The following is a 17,916-nucleotide window of genomic DNA, read 5'->3' as shown; positions in this document are numbered from 1 at the left end:
TCAAATAATCCACTAAAGTTCCTGGGATATTTTTTGTTTTGTTTTTATGTTTTATGTATATAAAAGCCAGGATACAGTGAATAGCACAATGCTTCAGTTACTGAGTGGTGAAAGATGGGGATCAAATTTAGGTTTATCTCAAACTATGGGATCAGTAAAGTTTTCATGAAGAAGCTCGGTTGTCTGCTCCTTTTTGGAACAGATATCTGAACCATTTTGGGGCCACCAAATCCTTTTGAATCTAAAAAAATATGGATCCTTTCTCACAAATGTACATAGACACATACTTTCAATTTCAGAGAGTCCACAGACCCTCTTTACAGAAACAAAACCACCAAAGAACCTTACAGACCTTAAATTCCTGTAGTTCCAGTCTCCTATCATTAATTTCTTTCTCCAGCTGAGCCTTTTCTACTTGCATAGCGCCGGCAGTTCGTCCATGCTGGCCAACCAACTGCGTCATATTTTCAATCTGTTGTCGCAAAATCTCGATCACCTTGTCCTTTTCTGCCATCTGTAGTTTAAGGGCCTCACATTCTGTCTGCACATTTCTGAGATGATCCCCTTCATTTTTCAAGTGCTGCAACTCCTGCAATTTCAAGTCTACCCGGGAGCGGAGCTTGGTGATCTCTGCGTTGGTAGCTTCGATGGCTCTCTCTTTTTCCTGGAGGGAAACCGTCAGGTCTGAAACAGTCCTCTCGGAGCTCTCCAGTGTCATTTTCTTGGCTGTCAACTCTTCCACTACTTTACGGAGCATCTCTTTGGTGGATTCAAGCTGAGCAGTCAGGGAGGACACTTTTTCTAGACTTTCATTCTTTCCCTGAATTGCCGCCATCTGATTTTTGAAAGAGAATTACATTGATTTGGGAAGAGCAATAACAAATTAGTTTAAAAAAAGGAAATCAGGAATTGAATAATATCTGCTTCGACTATCTCAAATCGCTGCTACAACTCCCTATCAACAGCATGTATGACATATTAATAAGACCAAGGCGGAAAGGCCTTAAACAATAATGTGCTTCTAAAATGGTTTTCTACGGTGGTGAGTTTAGGAAGTTTCCTCTGAGGATATTTTCTGGATCAACAAAAATTAAGAGAACACTGGCAACAGGGAGAAGAGTGTTCAGTGTGAATATAATTGCCCTTTTATGCCCTCTCCATACTTTACACTCCCTTACCCTCCAACTTGCCTCTTTACTCTACCTTTGAGGGAAAAGTGGAAAATGGCTTTTATTCAACCTATATTCACATTCTCTGGTTCTCATTTGAAAAGATAGCATTCTAACTTCCAGTTGCTCCTTTCATCTTTCTTCTTGCCCAAGTTGGGCCAAAAGATTAAAAAAAAAAAAAAAAGACTTTGCCTGGACCTATTCCAAGACTGGTCCCTTTGGTTGGCTTTCACATGTTAGGACGCTTACTCTTTTGGGGGATGCTTTTTATATCTCTGGCAGAAACTGGCATTAAAACTACATTCTTCCAATACTGAAGGTCCACTGAGTTAACAAAGCATTGCAATGTGCCTCCTGGAGCACTGAAGTGGAGTGTACCCATCCTGGGGGGCATCAGTCTCAGTTAAAGGGAAGAAGCAGGGAAAGTCTCTTTTGTGGGTGGGGGAGGGGTTGGAGGGGAAAGCAAAAAACAAAAACAAAACCAAAATACATCTGCTGGGAACCTTTAATCCTGCGGTTCCTCAGCTCTCCCTGTGGTTTGATGCTTTACTGAAACAAGCGATCATTAAGTTACTAATTTCTAGGTGAAAACTGACAAGGCAATCAGTGGGGATTTCATTGCTTACAAAGTATGAAAATGAGATAAATCTTAACATTTTAAATTTAACTGATAAAAATAGAACTAATGATTTTTTACAGCTTGCTCATAGACGCAAGAGCTCTACTTTAGAGCTATTTTAGGCCTATACATATTTTTGCCCTGGCAGGGGAAAAGCCACCCCTCTGGGAGAAGCCATCCCTGGTCCTGCCAACCTGTCGTTCCATCTGGCCCTGACACTCGCTCTTCATGGCCTTGAGCAGGGCTTCCAGGCGCTGCACCTCCATGTTCCTGTCGTCCAGCTCCCGCCGCAGGTGATCTATGGTGATGCTGTTACCCGTGTCTCTGTCCCACAGACGCTTATTCTGTTCCTTCTCCAGACTGAGCTCCTTCTCGCTTTTATGCAGATCAGCCTAGGAGAAGTGAGACAGGTTGTTTCCCCTGTATTAGATAATTAAAACAAAATGCATATTTTCCTTCTATCATCTATGGAGTTTTTAATGTGATTTGAGAAAGCCTTTGATTTTGGAGTCTGACTCCTTTTTAACAGCTTGATTAAGAATAGTTACTTCCTAGGAAAAGAAGTTCCCATTTTGCTTACTTGTAATTTCTATCATTACAAGTAAATCTTTGAACTAGACACCAAATAATATATAGTAAAAAGGAAAATGCAATAGATTTTTAAAGTCATTCTGTTTTTAAGTTTTGGATTTTCTAACAAAGGCATTATGCTTCACATTGATTGTGCTCCTGTCATAGAAAATAATTGTCAAAAGCTTGAAGGAATAGCAGTAGTAATTTGGTTTGCTGCTTCAGAAATGGCAGAATTAGTGTCTAATGCTAGGACGTGAATAGAATTACCTCTTCAATCACTTAAAAAAAAAAAAAGTGAAGTTTGCTCTTAGCAGAAACCAGATAGAACCAAAGGCACACAGATCCTCAAAGATCATCCAAAGAAAATAAGACATAGACACACACAAATAACTGGAAGTGGCTTTCCATTACAGAGACAGAGCGAAGGTATTGTAGAGAGAAGTCACAAAGAGGTTAAAATGCTTCACGAAGGGGTTTGAGTTGGTCCTTAAAGAATAGTTTACAGATGCAGGGATTAGGAAGAGACTGGAATGGGAAGTGTGTGGTTTTGTTGGAGCAGTGGGTACAGGCAGAAAGAATAGATTGGGACCAGATGATGGGAAGTTTCAAAAGGTATTGACTTCATAAGAAAAGAAATTTTGAGTTGATATCAGAGCTATGTTTTAGAAGCATGAGTGTGGCAGCATTTTAAAGGATTGAAGAGGAGAAAGGCTGGTGTTAGAAACCCTAGTAGGGAGATGATTGCCATGATGAAGGTGGGGAGTCCTGAGGGACTCTGAACAAAGGTAGTGGGTGTCAGAATGAAAAGGAGCATGCTGGTGTGAGGATCTCTCAGATATTTAATCTTCAAGATTTTCAAATCAGCTAAGAGGACATTGGGAAACATGCAATAGGAGGGAAAGAAGTGATGAATGACCCCAGGGTTCAGAGCTTCTCGTAGGCATTGTGAGCTCTACCTGTAGCGTATGGTCATCAGGCCCTTGTCAGCCTATGTGGGAAAGAGCACTGTTTCCTGGAATGGGATTTGGTAATGAGGGAGAAATATATTTACTTTTCATACTGTGAGACATTAGTTGTCACACAAAAGGGTATGAAATATTCCTAAATTTCTCAGTCTGTGGTACCTCTTAACAGAGAGCAGAGGGTGTTTCACTATTATCAGAATTCTATTTTCTTTCTTTCTTTTTAAAACAATCGCTATCCAACTTCCTTTAAAATTGTCTGTATACACAATTTGTTTGTTTTTTGAATTTTATTTGGCTTAGAATGAACACTCAACACTTCAATTTAGCAGAATACAGTATCTAGTTTCGAAAGACTATATAGGCTTCACCTAACTTTTGAGCCATAACAGTTATGCTTGAGGGAAAAAAAAAGGAAAATATAAATATATAGACTATTATAATAAATTTTATTTTATGTAAAGTACAGAATAGGATGTTCTATAGAAAGCATACTCGTCAGCTTATGCTGATGTGACTAGTGTCTAGAATATTCTATTGTGTGTGGATGTAAAAATATTTTGTGAACTTGTGATTTGTGAAACTAATTTTGTGAAATATTTTGGTGAAAAACTTCCCAGAATTAGTCTCATTCAGATTTTTGAACATAATCTTACCAACAGCTTTTGAAGTTGATCATCCAGATTTCCAGATTCCTGACTAAACTGATCACGTTCCGTACGAGCTTCAGTTAGCTCTGAATTGGCAAGGACTAACTGCTTCTCCAGCTCTTCTATCTAAAAGATAGCACAAACAGTCTGACTATGTCAGTGGGTAATATGAAAGAATTATAGTCTTAGGAAAACAAAGGACATTATTTTGAGGACAAAGATAAAAGTTTATGGTGATGTTTTGCAAAGTTTTCTAAATTTAAGATCTATAAGAAAGAAAATATCAAAATCAACAAACTATGAACCAGAAACACTCTCTGGGGGATGGGGGGCAGGGAAAGGAGGGATTGGGGTCAAAATAAGGGGGTCGTAATTGTATGGGGAATATAAAAATAAAATTTAAATTAAAAAAAAAAAGATATCTGTGGAAGTTAGCCAGGGAAATTTTCCAAAATGAAATATTTGACACTGTTAGATATGAGTGTTGTCTGTAATGCATCTCACTTTCACAATGTTCAAAATTTAATATATAAAGAATATATTCTTATATTTGGTATTTAAGGAAACATGATATGGCATAAGTAATATTCTGCAGAGAGCACACAATGAACTGTATTATATTTAGAGGAGCTATTTTATTTCAGAATATCATAGTTACAATAATAAAAGGCATTGATATAACATAATGAATAATTAATAACAATAATTTTAAATTTTAGCATTGTATAGTTTACTATATTTAGAAAGAATGAGTAAATTTAAGTATGTATTAAATATACTTTACACATATATTCCAATCTTCAAGCATAAAATAGAATGAGAGTAGCAATATTAAAAGACTGTTATAAGTATAATTTTTATTCACAGATAGGGTAGCTGTTTGATCTGTGAGAATGTATATGCTATGACATAAACCACAAGGCCCATCACTGTTACTATCACTCCTACTGTTCTTAACCTATAGATACAGTGTTAGCTGTGATGTTAAGATCTCAGACTATTGAGATTCCAAGTTTGGATTTTAGCTGAGTCATGCAAATTCTGAATTTAGATTACTGAAATATTAAAATAATGATAACATATTGACAGTGAATGTTATGTAGTGGTATCTGATTTTTAACTGTAATATATATAATACTATTTTATCATCTAGTTTCTAGTAATAAGAAATCTTTCATGTCAGCATAAATGCTACATATTCCTTCTTCTAATGTTTCTAAGCCTATTCAACAGGCTTACACGTCTATGTCAAGAATAAAATATAAGTGGTTTTGACCATATGTTGCTAGAGAATATATGAAAAAGACTTTTTCTTGGTGACTTTCTGCTTTATTTTTGACTAAACTAGATTTATTTAAGATTTTCATTATTAATTCAACACAGACTTAATAATGATATACATACATACATGCAACTAGGCTTCTGATAAATGATAGGTATGACTACATAGAAGTTTATATATGTATATAATATAAATACATATAATATACTTCTATACTTCTATATTATACATATATATAAAATCTACCAACATTTATATATAAGACTTATGAAAGTACTTAAATAGGACAGTCAATTTCACATTTACCTATAGAGTAATTATAACAGCCTTCATGGGTCAAAATATAAATTTTAGTATTGATACTGAATGTATCTTAAAACTGACTTTGTATTTAACTGTTTTTATATGTGTATATATACGTATATATATATACACAGAGTAATTTACAAGATTTAAATAAACATAAAATACTAGTAACTGTAAGAAATGTATTTACAGACTCTAATAATCCTACAAAGAAACAATTTCACTTTTGTGCTCCTTTGTCCCACCACAATCCAAACTCTGTCAGATAGCTTTCTAAGAAAGATGAATGAATAATATCAGTTGACAGAATCTCTTCACTTATAATACTATTGAGAAAAACTAAATTAGCACACACTTGGTAGAGACATCAGGAAGACTTATGGACAAGAGTCAGATACTTCAGGTTCTCTCACATAACCTCTTTGAGTCTCAATTTTTTCCATCTATCTCTTGAAAGAGTATTCTAGATAATCTTTTGAGTTCCTTTCAATTCTGTTTCTAATACTTTTTTACATGAGAAGAACAGTATTAAATAAAACTTAGGCTCTATTGTCCACCTGTTTTTGGAAACAAAATATAGTTAGAGAAGCCACATTTTAAGTCATATCTTTACAAATACACTTTCCATTCAAAAATTCTTATGACTAAAACAAATCTTTTCTACTCCTAGTTTGCATCAATCCATTTCTAGCATGATAAAGTATTCATGTATATACTTTTAGAAGCTCAAATTAAGAGTTGCTATTTTATGTTTTAAGTTTTTAAAAAATTTTAGATGATATTTGATAACATCATACTTGACGGTAAAATCTTGAGACCAAATCTTAAAAGGGAGAAAAAAAAAGAAAAAGAAAAGAACCAACTCTTTCCATCTAAGTTTATTAAGTATCAGAAATGTCTCCAGACCCCTGAAGGAACATTTGTCTTGTAGTTGTCAGTACTGACTCAACTGCTATAGCTCTGCTTTTACCTTTCACTTTTTAGAGTAAAAATATTTGTGTTAATTTATCAGTCAAAAAGATAAATGGAGAGTGAAAGGGAAAACCATTGAAGTAGCAGCTGAGCTGATACAAACAGCTGTAAAAACACTATAAAGAAAAGTCTTTTAAAATGTCCAGAATAAATACTGACATCTGAGATATGTTAAAGGTTTTTTCTTTTTCTTTTCTTTTTGAATAGCAGCACTGGTTTTCCCTTTCACCATCTATGAATCTACTTTTCATTTTGAATCACTGGACAGATAAGTGCTGGGATCCCATTTTAATCATACAGTGATTTTGGAGATATTACCAATTATACCAAACTGTATGTTTTGCTTTCAGTTGCTCAAAAAGACACAGACACGGGATAATAAGGGATGCCGAAGATCAGCATGGAGGTGCATTGGCAGAACTATGCAAAGGTATTTGCACAGAATCTTCCTGCATAGCATATAGCTCCAGCCAGTGCTACTAAATATTCACTTTTTGAGAATGAAATTCAGCCCCAAATACTTTCAAAGTAAGAAAATAAACTTAGAATCAAGATCATGAGATTTTGTTGTCAAAAAGCGAAAGTTAAGAGTAAAGCCAAATCTGCAGAGCCAATAGTGACAGCTTCTACAGGTCCAAATTCGTAAAGGGGAATTCTGGAGGTTCTCCTAAAATGGAAAGAGAAGAATTAAAGAAAAAAGCATTATAGTAAAATACTTTTGTAAGCTACAAAAGCTACATCTAAAATTTTCTTTAAAACATAATTTGTTTCCATGAATATAAAAATATTGTTTATTTAAAGAGAAATACTGCCTTCCTGAACAAGTTTTTTCTTAGTTTAAACATTCCAATTGGAAAGTTTTGTTCATTTTTAAAATAATAAAACCTTTTCTCTAAAGGAATCTGATCTTAGCAGGAAATACTAAAACTACCTCTAAAAACATATTAATGTGTAGTATCAACACATCCTTTAAAGTTTTTTTTACACGAATCTCATTTTTTATAACAGCTTTTATGTATTACTTAGAATTTTTACTTATTGTTATTTTATGCTAAAATTTGTACTGAAGCAGTGTAAAATAAAAAAGACTTTAAAGTTTTAAATAGGTTATTAGCAATATAAAGTAAAGGTATGTAAGACGCTAAAGCAGAAAAATTTGTATTTTTTAGATTCTATATTCAATTCATTACAACAAAAACATAATAGAGTAATTCATGATGCCAAAAGACAATCCTTTAGTTAATTTGCTTGATCTTCCTTGCTCAGTTACACCAATTATTACGGCCACTTCAAGCCAGAATATATTCAAATCTATGCTGAAATGGCAGAATAATTCCATATCAATATTCCCTGACTAAAGGAGTTACTATTAAGAGAGCCTACTTAAATTAGATTTCATATGTTGTTTTATAAATCAGCAATTTGGATTAAAATTAAACTGATATGCTACCCTTACTTATATGTTGACTGTTTAAGACAGTCAAAATTCATGGTGATCCACTGTTTACATCAAAACAAAATAAGACAATGATTCTAATATCGTGTTTGTATCTATATGGCCTCAAAACAGCCCAACAAAAAGTTTGCAGCCATTCATCTGGATGTTTACACTTCTACAATACCAAAGAAATACATGTTTATAAAAGCAAACGTAATTTTGATAATGTTTTATGGTTATTTCAGTATTTGTTCAAATGCCCATTTGATTTACCATCATGCCCAAATTGAGAGTTGACCAAGATGGTGCTATGAGACCATATGCAAATAAGCAAACAATGGGTGCCACAGGAAATTAAAGTGGACCAAGATGGTGCTATGAGACCATATGCAAATAAGCAAACAATGGGTGCCACAGGAAATTAAAGTGGAGGTCTTTTGTTCTATGCTTGAACCAAAGATCAAGAGAAACAGTCTCCTCCTGTGGTCAGCACAGGGTGACAGTGGTAATTAAATGAGGGCTGCCCAAAGGAGAGCAAATGTCTACAAGACAACTAGTGCTGCAATATTTAATTGTCTTTTCCCACATAGAGCTTTTTTCTTTTGTTACCTTGTGGATTTGGGTTATTTCATAACAGAAATTTGGCAGTTTCCTTGTTCTCTGTTTCTTCCCAATCAGCCAAGGAGTGAGAAATTGGCCATAAGCAGTGGTTAGAATTATAGATTCTCTTTTAGTTTTCATTACTATAGAGAGAGAATTTATCTTGGAAGCTGAGACACTTTGGAGATAAAATGTGACATTCACAAAGCAGGTGGAAAGTGGGAACATTCCAGGCAGAGAGGCAGGCAGGGCTGCCCTTCTCACAGGGAACGAGGAGCTTAGACGCCTCTGATTGGCAGCTCTTTATTTGTTTTATAGGGTCTCTGTTTTATAAATGTTTGAAATCAAAACCTAAGCTCTGGATAAATGGTTGATTATGCTAATGAATAACTCATTTTTAGCTATGGAAAGTAGGAGAACAAATAAGAGAATATTAAGTATTAATAAAATATCTGGTTTTAAGAGGAAGTGTGTGATGAGAGTTGAAGATTTAGTTGCCTAATTATTTTTTATTGAGACTAATTTTGAAGTTAATTCAGTTTTCTAGCCACACAATGATTAATAATTTAAAATTTAAAGTAAGAAAAGACATGGGCCCCTAAAGTATTACGTGGGGGACATTAGCTGGTAATGAAGCATTAGCTAAGGTTAAGTCTTGTAAAAAGAATTACAATGGCATTATTACTAGTTTATTTTTCAGAAACTTATATGAATTATACAAAAAATTATTCTAAGAATGAATTAATTTGAGCAAACAATTTAAATAAGTTTATCATTTAACATGTAGATATTAGGCATCCATATTTATATATACTTTTAATTTGAAATGATTGATTCTCATTTTCAAATAAATATTAAATACTATATAATTGATTATGTATATAGTAGTTTCTAGAAGCAAGCAGCAAAATCTGAACTTACTTTGTCTTCATACATCCTTTTTGCTTCCCTTAATTCAGAACGTAGCTGAGAAACAGTAGATTCCAGGTCACTGAGTTGACGCATATACATTGAATTTTGGTTTCTTGCTTGTTCTCTAAAATGGGTTTAAAAAGGGAATAAAAGCAAATCACAAACTAAGAATAAGTGTAACATCTAAGGATACTTTAGCTTTTAGATACTTCCACTAGTTATTTTAAATGACATTATTAGGCTAATAGACTTCTATTTTCCTAAATTGTTTATTAAAAGCTTCAGTTTAAAAATGTATACTGTTAAGCTAGGTGATGTGTACACTGAAGTTCATTATACTATTTTCTCTCTGCTTTTGTATATGATTGAAAATGTCCATACAAAATATTTCAACAGGGCCTCCCCTGGTGGCACAGTGGTTGAACACTGGGCTGCGAGGCTGCCTGCAGCCTCTGCAGCACCAGTTCGTTCCCCGGGCATATGCATATATGTTATTTATTTATACACATGTACACATATATTTAACAGGATAGAACATACACACCATCTATGTGAACATACATATAAACTATATATATATAACACACATATATGCATTATATATATACACACACACTCACACAGGATAAAACATACACATGATACATGTATGGTTGAAATAGAAATAACATGTAAAATATGCAAGCCCAAGAGGCCCAAATACTTCCAATAATACTTCTGATATGGTCGTATATTATCTATATGTTAAGTAATCGTTTATTTATTTGAACATTAAAGTTTTATTCTCATGAAATCATTAAACAATTTTCAAAAGATCTGAAAACAGAAAATTCATTAAATCAATATCTCTATGATGAAGATAAACAACTATCAATTTCAAACCACAAGGACACACATACTGAATGATTTCTAGTTGACTTTGGATACTACTGGCGTGGCTTCGAGCACTGCTTGCTTTCTCAGTAAGTCCTGTTACTTCAATTTCATGTTCATTTATTAACTGTTCAATCCTATAAAAAGAATGTGGCATGTTTTATGAGACAGTAGATTTTTACCAATAATACAGTCCAAATATAAATGATTTTCTTCAACACTCTCAAATTTAGTATTTTCTTTTAGCTCTGATATGCTATTCTTTATGACAAGTATCTAAACCTATCACAAACCAGAGAATTATCCAAATTCTCTGTAGGCCAGCAAATTTTTAGAATTTAGATTTCCAATATACTTTTACAATGATAATAAATTATAAACACTAAATATTATAAAACACCCCCAGGTTGACCTTAGGATGTGCCCTCTAAGCCAAATATATAGAGGCTCTCTCCTTGTTGAAACTTCAGTCAGGCTCCTTGGTGCCTTCTTCATACCCCTGGATCTAGCCACCCTTTTCCACCCTCACTTCCCCACTCGCCCGTCTTTGGCCTGCCCACTTCAAGCTTAGCAAGACTCTTGCAAGGTCAGTTCAGTGAGAATCTCCCTTCCTTAATGTCTCCTCTTAGTAACTTTCCACCCACCATCACCCTCATTCCACTCCTTCATTATAAATCCCCTCTTAGCTTCATTGTGCTGGGAGCTGAGACTGAACATTCTCCAGGAGCTTCCTTACTGTTTTAACAGTAACAGAATGATTTTTATTTTAACATGAGTTTGCAACAAATGTATGAAAAATAACTTCTGTGCCTCAAATTTTTAAGATTTTGGAATTGCTGATGAGAAACTCTAGAATTACTTGGTTTCAGTCAGAAACCTACCTATCTTGATGCTGTTGAAGAAGTAGTTCTATTTTGTTCTGTGATTCAGATTTTAGTGCTTCAAGCTGATCCTCTACCTGGTTATAAAAAAAGAGGTGTTGATTTAGAAACTGGCAAATCTAAAACTTGGAAAATTTAGAGATTTGAGAGATCATTGTGGAAGTAATTTCTATTTTTAGAGAAGAAAAATAAGAATGGATTACTTTAAAGAATTTAAAAAATTATGCATCTAATATAATTCTCTCAATGAATCTTAATGTAAAATTGAAGTAGTGTTCTCACCACTTACTGGAAATATCCTCCCTTTAAGATAAGAAATTTCTGTGTCTAATTCTTTTAGAATTTTACTAATAGCTGAGCCCATGTTGCGGAAGTGGATAGTAGACATGCTTTCGTGTTCATATATTTTCTTGCCTGAGCCTTCTTCAAAGTCAACTAGGGTTGATCTGATTTCTTGAAGCACTCCCTCGTGACTAAGCATCATTTTTCTTAGCTGCTCTATCTGTGTATTGCTATCTTTCAGCATATCCTCCTTAAGGCATTTGGCAACTTCAAGCTCATGAACTGTATTTTGAAGTTGATTTCTTAAATCCTCCTGGGACTGACTTTCCCTTCGTCTATGAAATAAATGAAAGAGAAGAAATAATATTGATAAAACTCATATTCACACAAGTACCATTATACTACAAAGAGTGTAATAGCAAAATAATTTCAGGTAACAAATCCCAACCTGATGTCAGCCATGGCATCTCTTTCCATTTGCATTTCTTGAAGTTTTGTTTGCAAATCAATGATTGACTGCCTTAAGTAAAATTTTTGTTTTTCATGCAATTCATTGCTCTGGGGGAAAAAAGCCATGCAAATTAGTCTTTACTAGAAGAGCATATTTCCTTATAATTAGTAAGTTTTTAAATACTATATTAATTTATTTTTATGTCTACTCCCCCCTTCACCCTAGTTCAGGATCTAATTAATCACTTCTCAAAAAGACTATTAAAATACATTAACTAGTCTCACTGCCTTAAAGTTTGGCCTCTTTTGATCCAGTCTCCATAACCAAAAAACCATTACTAAAACAAGCCTCACTTCTGGCTCAACTAGAGATAGGATCATGTCTTGCACTGAAAACAATAGAGCTGGTTGAAATTGTGTATGTAAAAAAAGTCAATTCCCTCACCTACATCCCACTTAAAACAGTTGGCAGCAGAAAACCATCACCAAGTCAAGATGTGCTCCTACAAGGACATTCACAAAAACTCTAAAATCCAGCACTGATGAATCTCCTAGTATAACAATTGATACCTTACCTAATCATCCCAAAGCAAAGCCATCATGTTCTGCCCATGAATAGAGAGCATGCTATCAGCTCTTTTGTTGTTCATCAGATTATTCATAATAAATAAAATAAATAAATACTATTGGATACATAAAGGGAGATCATAAAATAATAGAGACTAAGATTAAACAAACTAGCAAACTCCCAGGAAAAAAAAAATCCAAAGAAATTAAGACGATGCAGCAAAGAAAGAACAGTGTCCAAAAGTTTGTATTTCCAGAGGCATTTAAGAGACAGTACAGCTAAAAAGAATAGGATACTATGCCAAAGAAGTGAATGGGGAGAAGAAAAAGATTTTAGAAATTAAAAAGTATGACTGCAAACTAAAAAGTACAATAGAATGATGGAAGCTAAGAAATATCCCCCCAAATTAGAAAAAGTAGACATTTTTGAGGAAAAAGGCGAGAGATTTAGAGGTTCAACATTAAAGATAATGTCAGCTAATATGAACTTAAGAATGAGAAAAAACTATTGAAGAAAAAACACAATTCAGTTTCTCAAAGCTGAAACCAGGTATAGTTCTGTGGACCAAAAGTGTCTGATTCCTTAGCTGAATGAATGAAAAAACTAAAATCTACAACTAAGCACATTATGGTGGAATTTCAGAGATAAACAGAAGACTCTAAAGCTTTCAAAGATGAATCTCAATTAAGTAAAGACAAAAAAATTTACCAAGAAAAAAGAATTGTACACGTATTTACTTCTCAGGAGCAATTTTAAATGCAAGAGCACAATATTTTGAAAGGATTGAGAAAAATGACTTTGAACTTTGCCCAGCTAAAACAATCTCAGAATGTAAAGATTCACAAAGTATATGTGCCATATACTCTGAGGAAGTTTCTAAAAATGCTCTTCACTAAATGAAGCAGTAGATCAAGAAACAGGAAGGAAGCAAAAAATAGTGAATCCTGGAAATCATGTCTCCAACCAGGAAAGCAGAGGTAAGAGTCTCAGGAAAATAGTTACATAACAGACCAAAGGAGAAATTCATCTCCCCTAAAAAAAGGATAGACGATTCCTGAAGAGTCCCGGTTGTTAGAGGGATTTGAGAGAAAACCTATGTGACAGTTATGTTTTTTTTTTTTTTTTAAATAAGGAGATGATAAACGTAAATAGACAAGGAAAAAGAGGCAATTAGGAAATAACAAAAACAGAGAGCTACACAAGAAAAAAAATGTAAGGGGATACTATGTGATTCTGTAGTTGATGTTTATATCATCACCAAAAGTAAGTCCCTTCACCTTTTCTAATAGCCTGGAAGAATGAATACATTAGTCTGAACTTTGAATGCTAATGAAAGAAATGCAAACAGACTTGAGACATATATACGAGGACCACTGGATGGAGTTGGTGTTAAAGTAGATGCCAGGAAAGAGGAAAAGGTGTCAAGAATGAATACTTTTGCCTTGTGCAATTTGTAAAGACGGCACAAAATATAGTTAGAAGAGACACTGAAAGAAGATTGGGATGGGAGAAAGATCATGTATGCAATTGAAACTGTCCATTTATAGAGCCTGAGAAACATTTCAAGTAGAACGTCAAGTAGGTATGTGGGTATACAAATTATGGCATGGAGCCCACATAAGAGATCTTCACTAGAATAATAAAACTTAATATTCATTGGTGTATAAATAACCATAGAAGCCATGGAAATCACTATGACTATAGGGGATTTTACTGGGATAAGAAACTTATAAAGAAATGAGCTAAAGGGCAATCAAGAGCGTGTTTCTATGAGAACTAAAAGAAGAGTTTAATTAAAGAGGGGAAAAAATGGTCACCTGTATTGAATAGTAAAACATCAAGATAAGGAACATATTGGTTGGATTTGGAATCTTTGCTTACCTCCTCTGTAACACAGATCGCATTATTACCATCATTTTCTATTTTTTTAAAGATTTATTTATGAATATAAGAACTGGGGTACATGCCAGATGTGTGGGGGTGAGAGGACTCACAAGAGACAGAGTGGGGAGCACAACAGGCAGACTGAGTGAAATACACTGCTGAGGAGAGCAGCGGGTGAGGCAGGAGAGGTCTGCTATGCCCTGTGGGCAGCTCCCTGGCCAGGGATCAAATTCATGCTATAGTGGCTGCAGACAGCCTCATAGATTGCATCTTTACCCCTTGTGCCACCAGGGAGGCCCCATTTTCTATTTTAAATATCTCATCCATAAGACTTTAAATGTATACATAGAAAGGACCACATCTTTTTGCATCTTTAGTACCTAGTACAATATTTGTAGCATAGGAATTTCATGCTAGATATTACAAAGAGCTCTGTTATTTATTTACTAACTTAACACATTTATTTATTGAGAAGTGTCAGATACTGTTAGAAGATGGATAAGGAAAATGAATTAAAGCACTGTTTCTTTCCTTTACTGGAACTCAGTATTTCTTTCATCCATTTCTCCATCCATCTTTATTAGTACATTTATCATAAGATATTGTCACCACTTATTATGTACCAGCTCCCTTACAAAATTTATAAACTCCTAATAAGTTCTGTCTTATTCATCTTTATTTTCCCTGTATATAACACAGTACTATGTACTTTTCACCTTTCAATAAAGTAATAGTTTTTTCCTAAAAGTGTTCACAGTCTGATGAGGTAGAATAATGTGTTAATGAATACAATAAAACACACTAAATACAATAATGAACAAATGCATAAAAGGCAATAGCTATATAAAGAACATACCTAGTGTTATCCAAAGGAAAGGCATCAGAAAAGGAAATGCTTGAATTGACAGATAATAAGAATTTGCCAGGCAGACAAAGTAGAGAGGAGAATATGGCCTGGGCTAAGGTATGAAGGTCTGGACTAGCATGGTGCATCCAGGGAAGAATAAGTAGCTTGATATTGCTGGGATAAAGGGCACATATGGGGGCTATGAGCAGACAAGGCTAAAACTTTTAATAGGTAATTTCTATATACTGTTTAGATATCTAGAAGACCTATTCTCTACCACTGGTTCTTCAAAAAGAGAACCAGGTATCATAATAGCAGGACAGCAAGCCTGAATTAATTATTATTATAGTAGTATACCACAACACCAAAGTATTAATACTAATTACTAAAAAAAGAAAAATGGGTATGCAAACTTTTCATCAGTCCAATGTTTAACACTAAAATGGAAGGAAGTCCAAATTAACAAACTTAACCAATAAATCCATTGTTAAATTTTTCTTACAGGAAGTTTAGGTCGTGTTCCAAGGCAATGTGCCTCACAGTCTTCCCAAAATGATATTGAGTACTGGGAGAAAAGAATGTAACTCACTTCATTTAGTCTTCTCTGCAAATCTTTGACTTGATGTGAATATTCTTCCAAAACACGTTCAATGTGTTCCTTTCCAGGGTAAGGGATGACTTTTCTATGAGAATCAAGTTCCACTTCATATTTAGGAAAAAAAGGAATTTGTGTCAATGTCCCAGCTGAAGATGTGTTTTCAATTATTGTTCCACGAATAGATGGCATAAAAAATGGACTTGAAGAACCTAAATAATAAAGAAGTAATTATTATTAAAATAATTTGGTGGCAAATATCCTAGGCAATTCCTTTATTTTTTTTATAGAGGCATGTTATTTATTTATTTGTTTGTTTATACAAGCACTGGGTACAGTCAGAAGCGCGGGAGGGTGAGAGAATCCACCAGAGCCAGAGCGGGGAGCAGGGCAGGCAGAAGGACCGAAGTACACTGCTGAGGGGAGCAGCGGGCGGCAGGAGAGGTCTGTGCGCCATGTGGGACCCTCCTCGGGTGGCCGGGGAGCAGCCGGGGATCGAACCGGCACTGCAGAGGCCGCGGGCAGCTTCGCAACCCAGCGCTCAACCGCTGCGCCACCGGGGAGGCCGGGCAATTCCTTTATTAAACCCCAAAGTTGCTCAAGTTTTTATGGGGAAATAGACAAATGAAAGGATGGTCAGACCTTTTAGAGAGATGATCACAAGGCAAAAAAGGGGGAAACTTATGAGGGAATGTTATTTAACGATGATCAATACTTAAACTATGAGTAAGAATTAACTAGTCTGGAGAACGAAAGAAGAGGAAGGACATTCCAGGCAATGCCATAATTACTGAGAAGAAGTCTTGAGACAATATGGCATATTCTGGATGAAAGGAAATTAATGACTCGATATGAAAATGAAAATTTAAGAAAGATCAGGAAGGGCCTTGTGATCATGTCAAGGAGTTTGGATTTCATCCTGAAATCTCGGAATCATTAAAGGACTTGAAAGTAGAGAAGTAATGTAATCAGATTTGTGTTTTGAAAAGATTCTCTGGCTTCTGGATGGAGACAAATCTGAAGGCAGAAAATCCAAGTAGGAGAAGGCTTTCCACAATGCAGCCAAGAAATGGCAAGGATCTGCCCTAAAGCACTGGCAGTGGTGATAGAAACCAAGCGTGAATTAGGAAAACAGGAAAAAGGCAGCATCAAGGACTTGGGTTTTATGTTTCAGAAACATCCAAATAATGATAAGTTCCAGTGAATCCATGAAGTCAAAGTGATCATCTGGGGGTAGTGTATAAAGTGGGTGGGGAAGAAGAGCATCAAGAATATATGAGGAGGGCCTCCCTGGTGGTGCAGCGGTTGAGCGCTGGGTTACGAAGCTGCCCGCAGCCTCTGCAGCGCCGGTTTGATCCCCGCCTGCTTCCCGGCGACCGGAGGAGGGTCCCACATGGCGCACAGACCTCTCCTGCCGCCCGCTGCTCCCCTCAGCAGTGTACTTCGGTCCTTCTGCCTGCTCTGCTCCCCGCTCTGGCTCTGGTGAATTCTCTCACCCTCCTATGCTTCTGACTGTACCCAGTGCTTGTATAAACAAACAAACAAACAAACAAATAAATCTTAAAAAAAAAATAAAAAAAAAATTAAAAAAAAAAAAAGAATATATGAGGAAATGCCGAAGATTTGAAGGCCAAAGATTTTAGAGAATCATATACAAGAAACACTGTTGGCTTGGACTGAGGAGCAGAAACTATGTGAGCAGGGTAAGAAAATCACTCAGCTGAAAGGCAGGATTCAAAGTCAGACACAAGAACCCAGAGAATAGAGCCAAGAACCATGAAGAATTATTCCGGGACTCCCCTGGTGGCGCAGCGGTTGAGCACTGGGCTGCGAAGATGCCCGCAGCCTCTGTAACTCCAGTTAGATCCCCGGCTCCGGTCCAGGGTCCCACAAGGTGCGCAGACCTCTCCTGCCACCCGCTGCTCCCCTCAGCAGTGTATTTCTTCGTCAGTCTGCCAGTTCTGTTACCCGCTCTGGCTCTGGTGAATTCTCTCACCCTCCCATGCCTCTGACTGTACCCAGTGCTTGCATAAATAAATCTTTTTAAAAAAAA

General features: G+C 35.5%; 1 protein-coding gene across 3 annotated transcripts in view; it reads right to left on the bottom strand.

Annotated features, from left to right (window-relative positions):
* Positions 1 to 17,916, bottom strand: part of CCDC158 (coiled-coil domain containing 158) — a gene marked incomplete at both ends in the record, with an annotated part of 63,397 nt that overhangs the window by 40,408 nt on the left and 5,073 nt on the right. For all 3 annotated transcript variants that reach the window (XM_084233829.1, XM_084233831.1, XM_084233830.1), the window contains 9 exons: positions 353 to 835; positions 1,983 to 2,180; positions 3,980 to 4,099; positions 9,493 to 9,607; positions 10,383 to 10,493; positions 11,238 to 11,314; positions 11,527 to 11,854; positions 11,968 to 12,077; positions 15,858 to 16,075. In XM_084233829.1, the coding sequence (XP_084089955.1) occupies positions 353 to 835; positions 1,983 to 2,180; positions 3,980 to 4,099; positions 9,493 to 9,607; positions 10,383 to 10,493; positions 11,238 to 11,314; positions 11,527 to 11,854; positions 11,968 to 12,077; positions 15,858 to 16,075 (1,760 nt within the window). The remainder of the gene's footprint in view (positions 1 to 352; positions 836 to 1,982; positions 2,181 to 3,979; positions 4,100 to 9,492; positions 9,608 to 10,382; positions 10,494 to 11,237; positions 11,315 to 11,526; positions 11,855 to 11,967; positions 12,078 to 15,857; positions 16,076 to 17,916) is intronic.

The sequence above is a fragment of the Talpa europaea genome, assembly GCF_964194135.1.
Source record: "Talpa europaea genome assembly, chromosome: 5".
Lineage (NCBI taxonomy): Eukaryota > Metazoa > Chordata > Mammalia > Eulipotyphla > Talpidae > Talpa > Talpa europaea.
The sequence above is the reverse complement of the archived record's forward strand: the minus strand, read 5'-3'. Positions and strand labels throughout refer to the sequence as shown.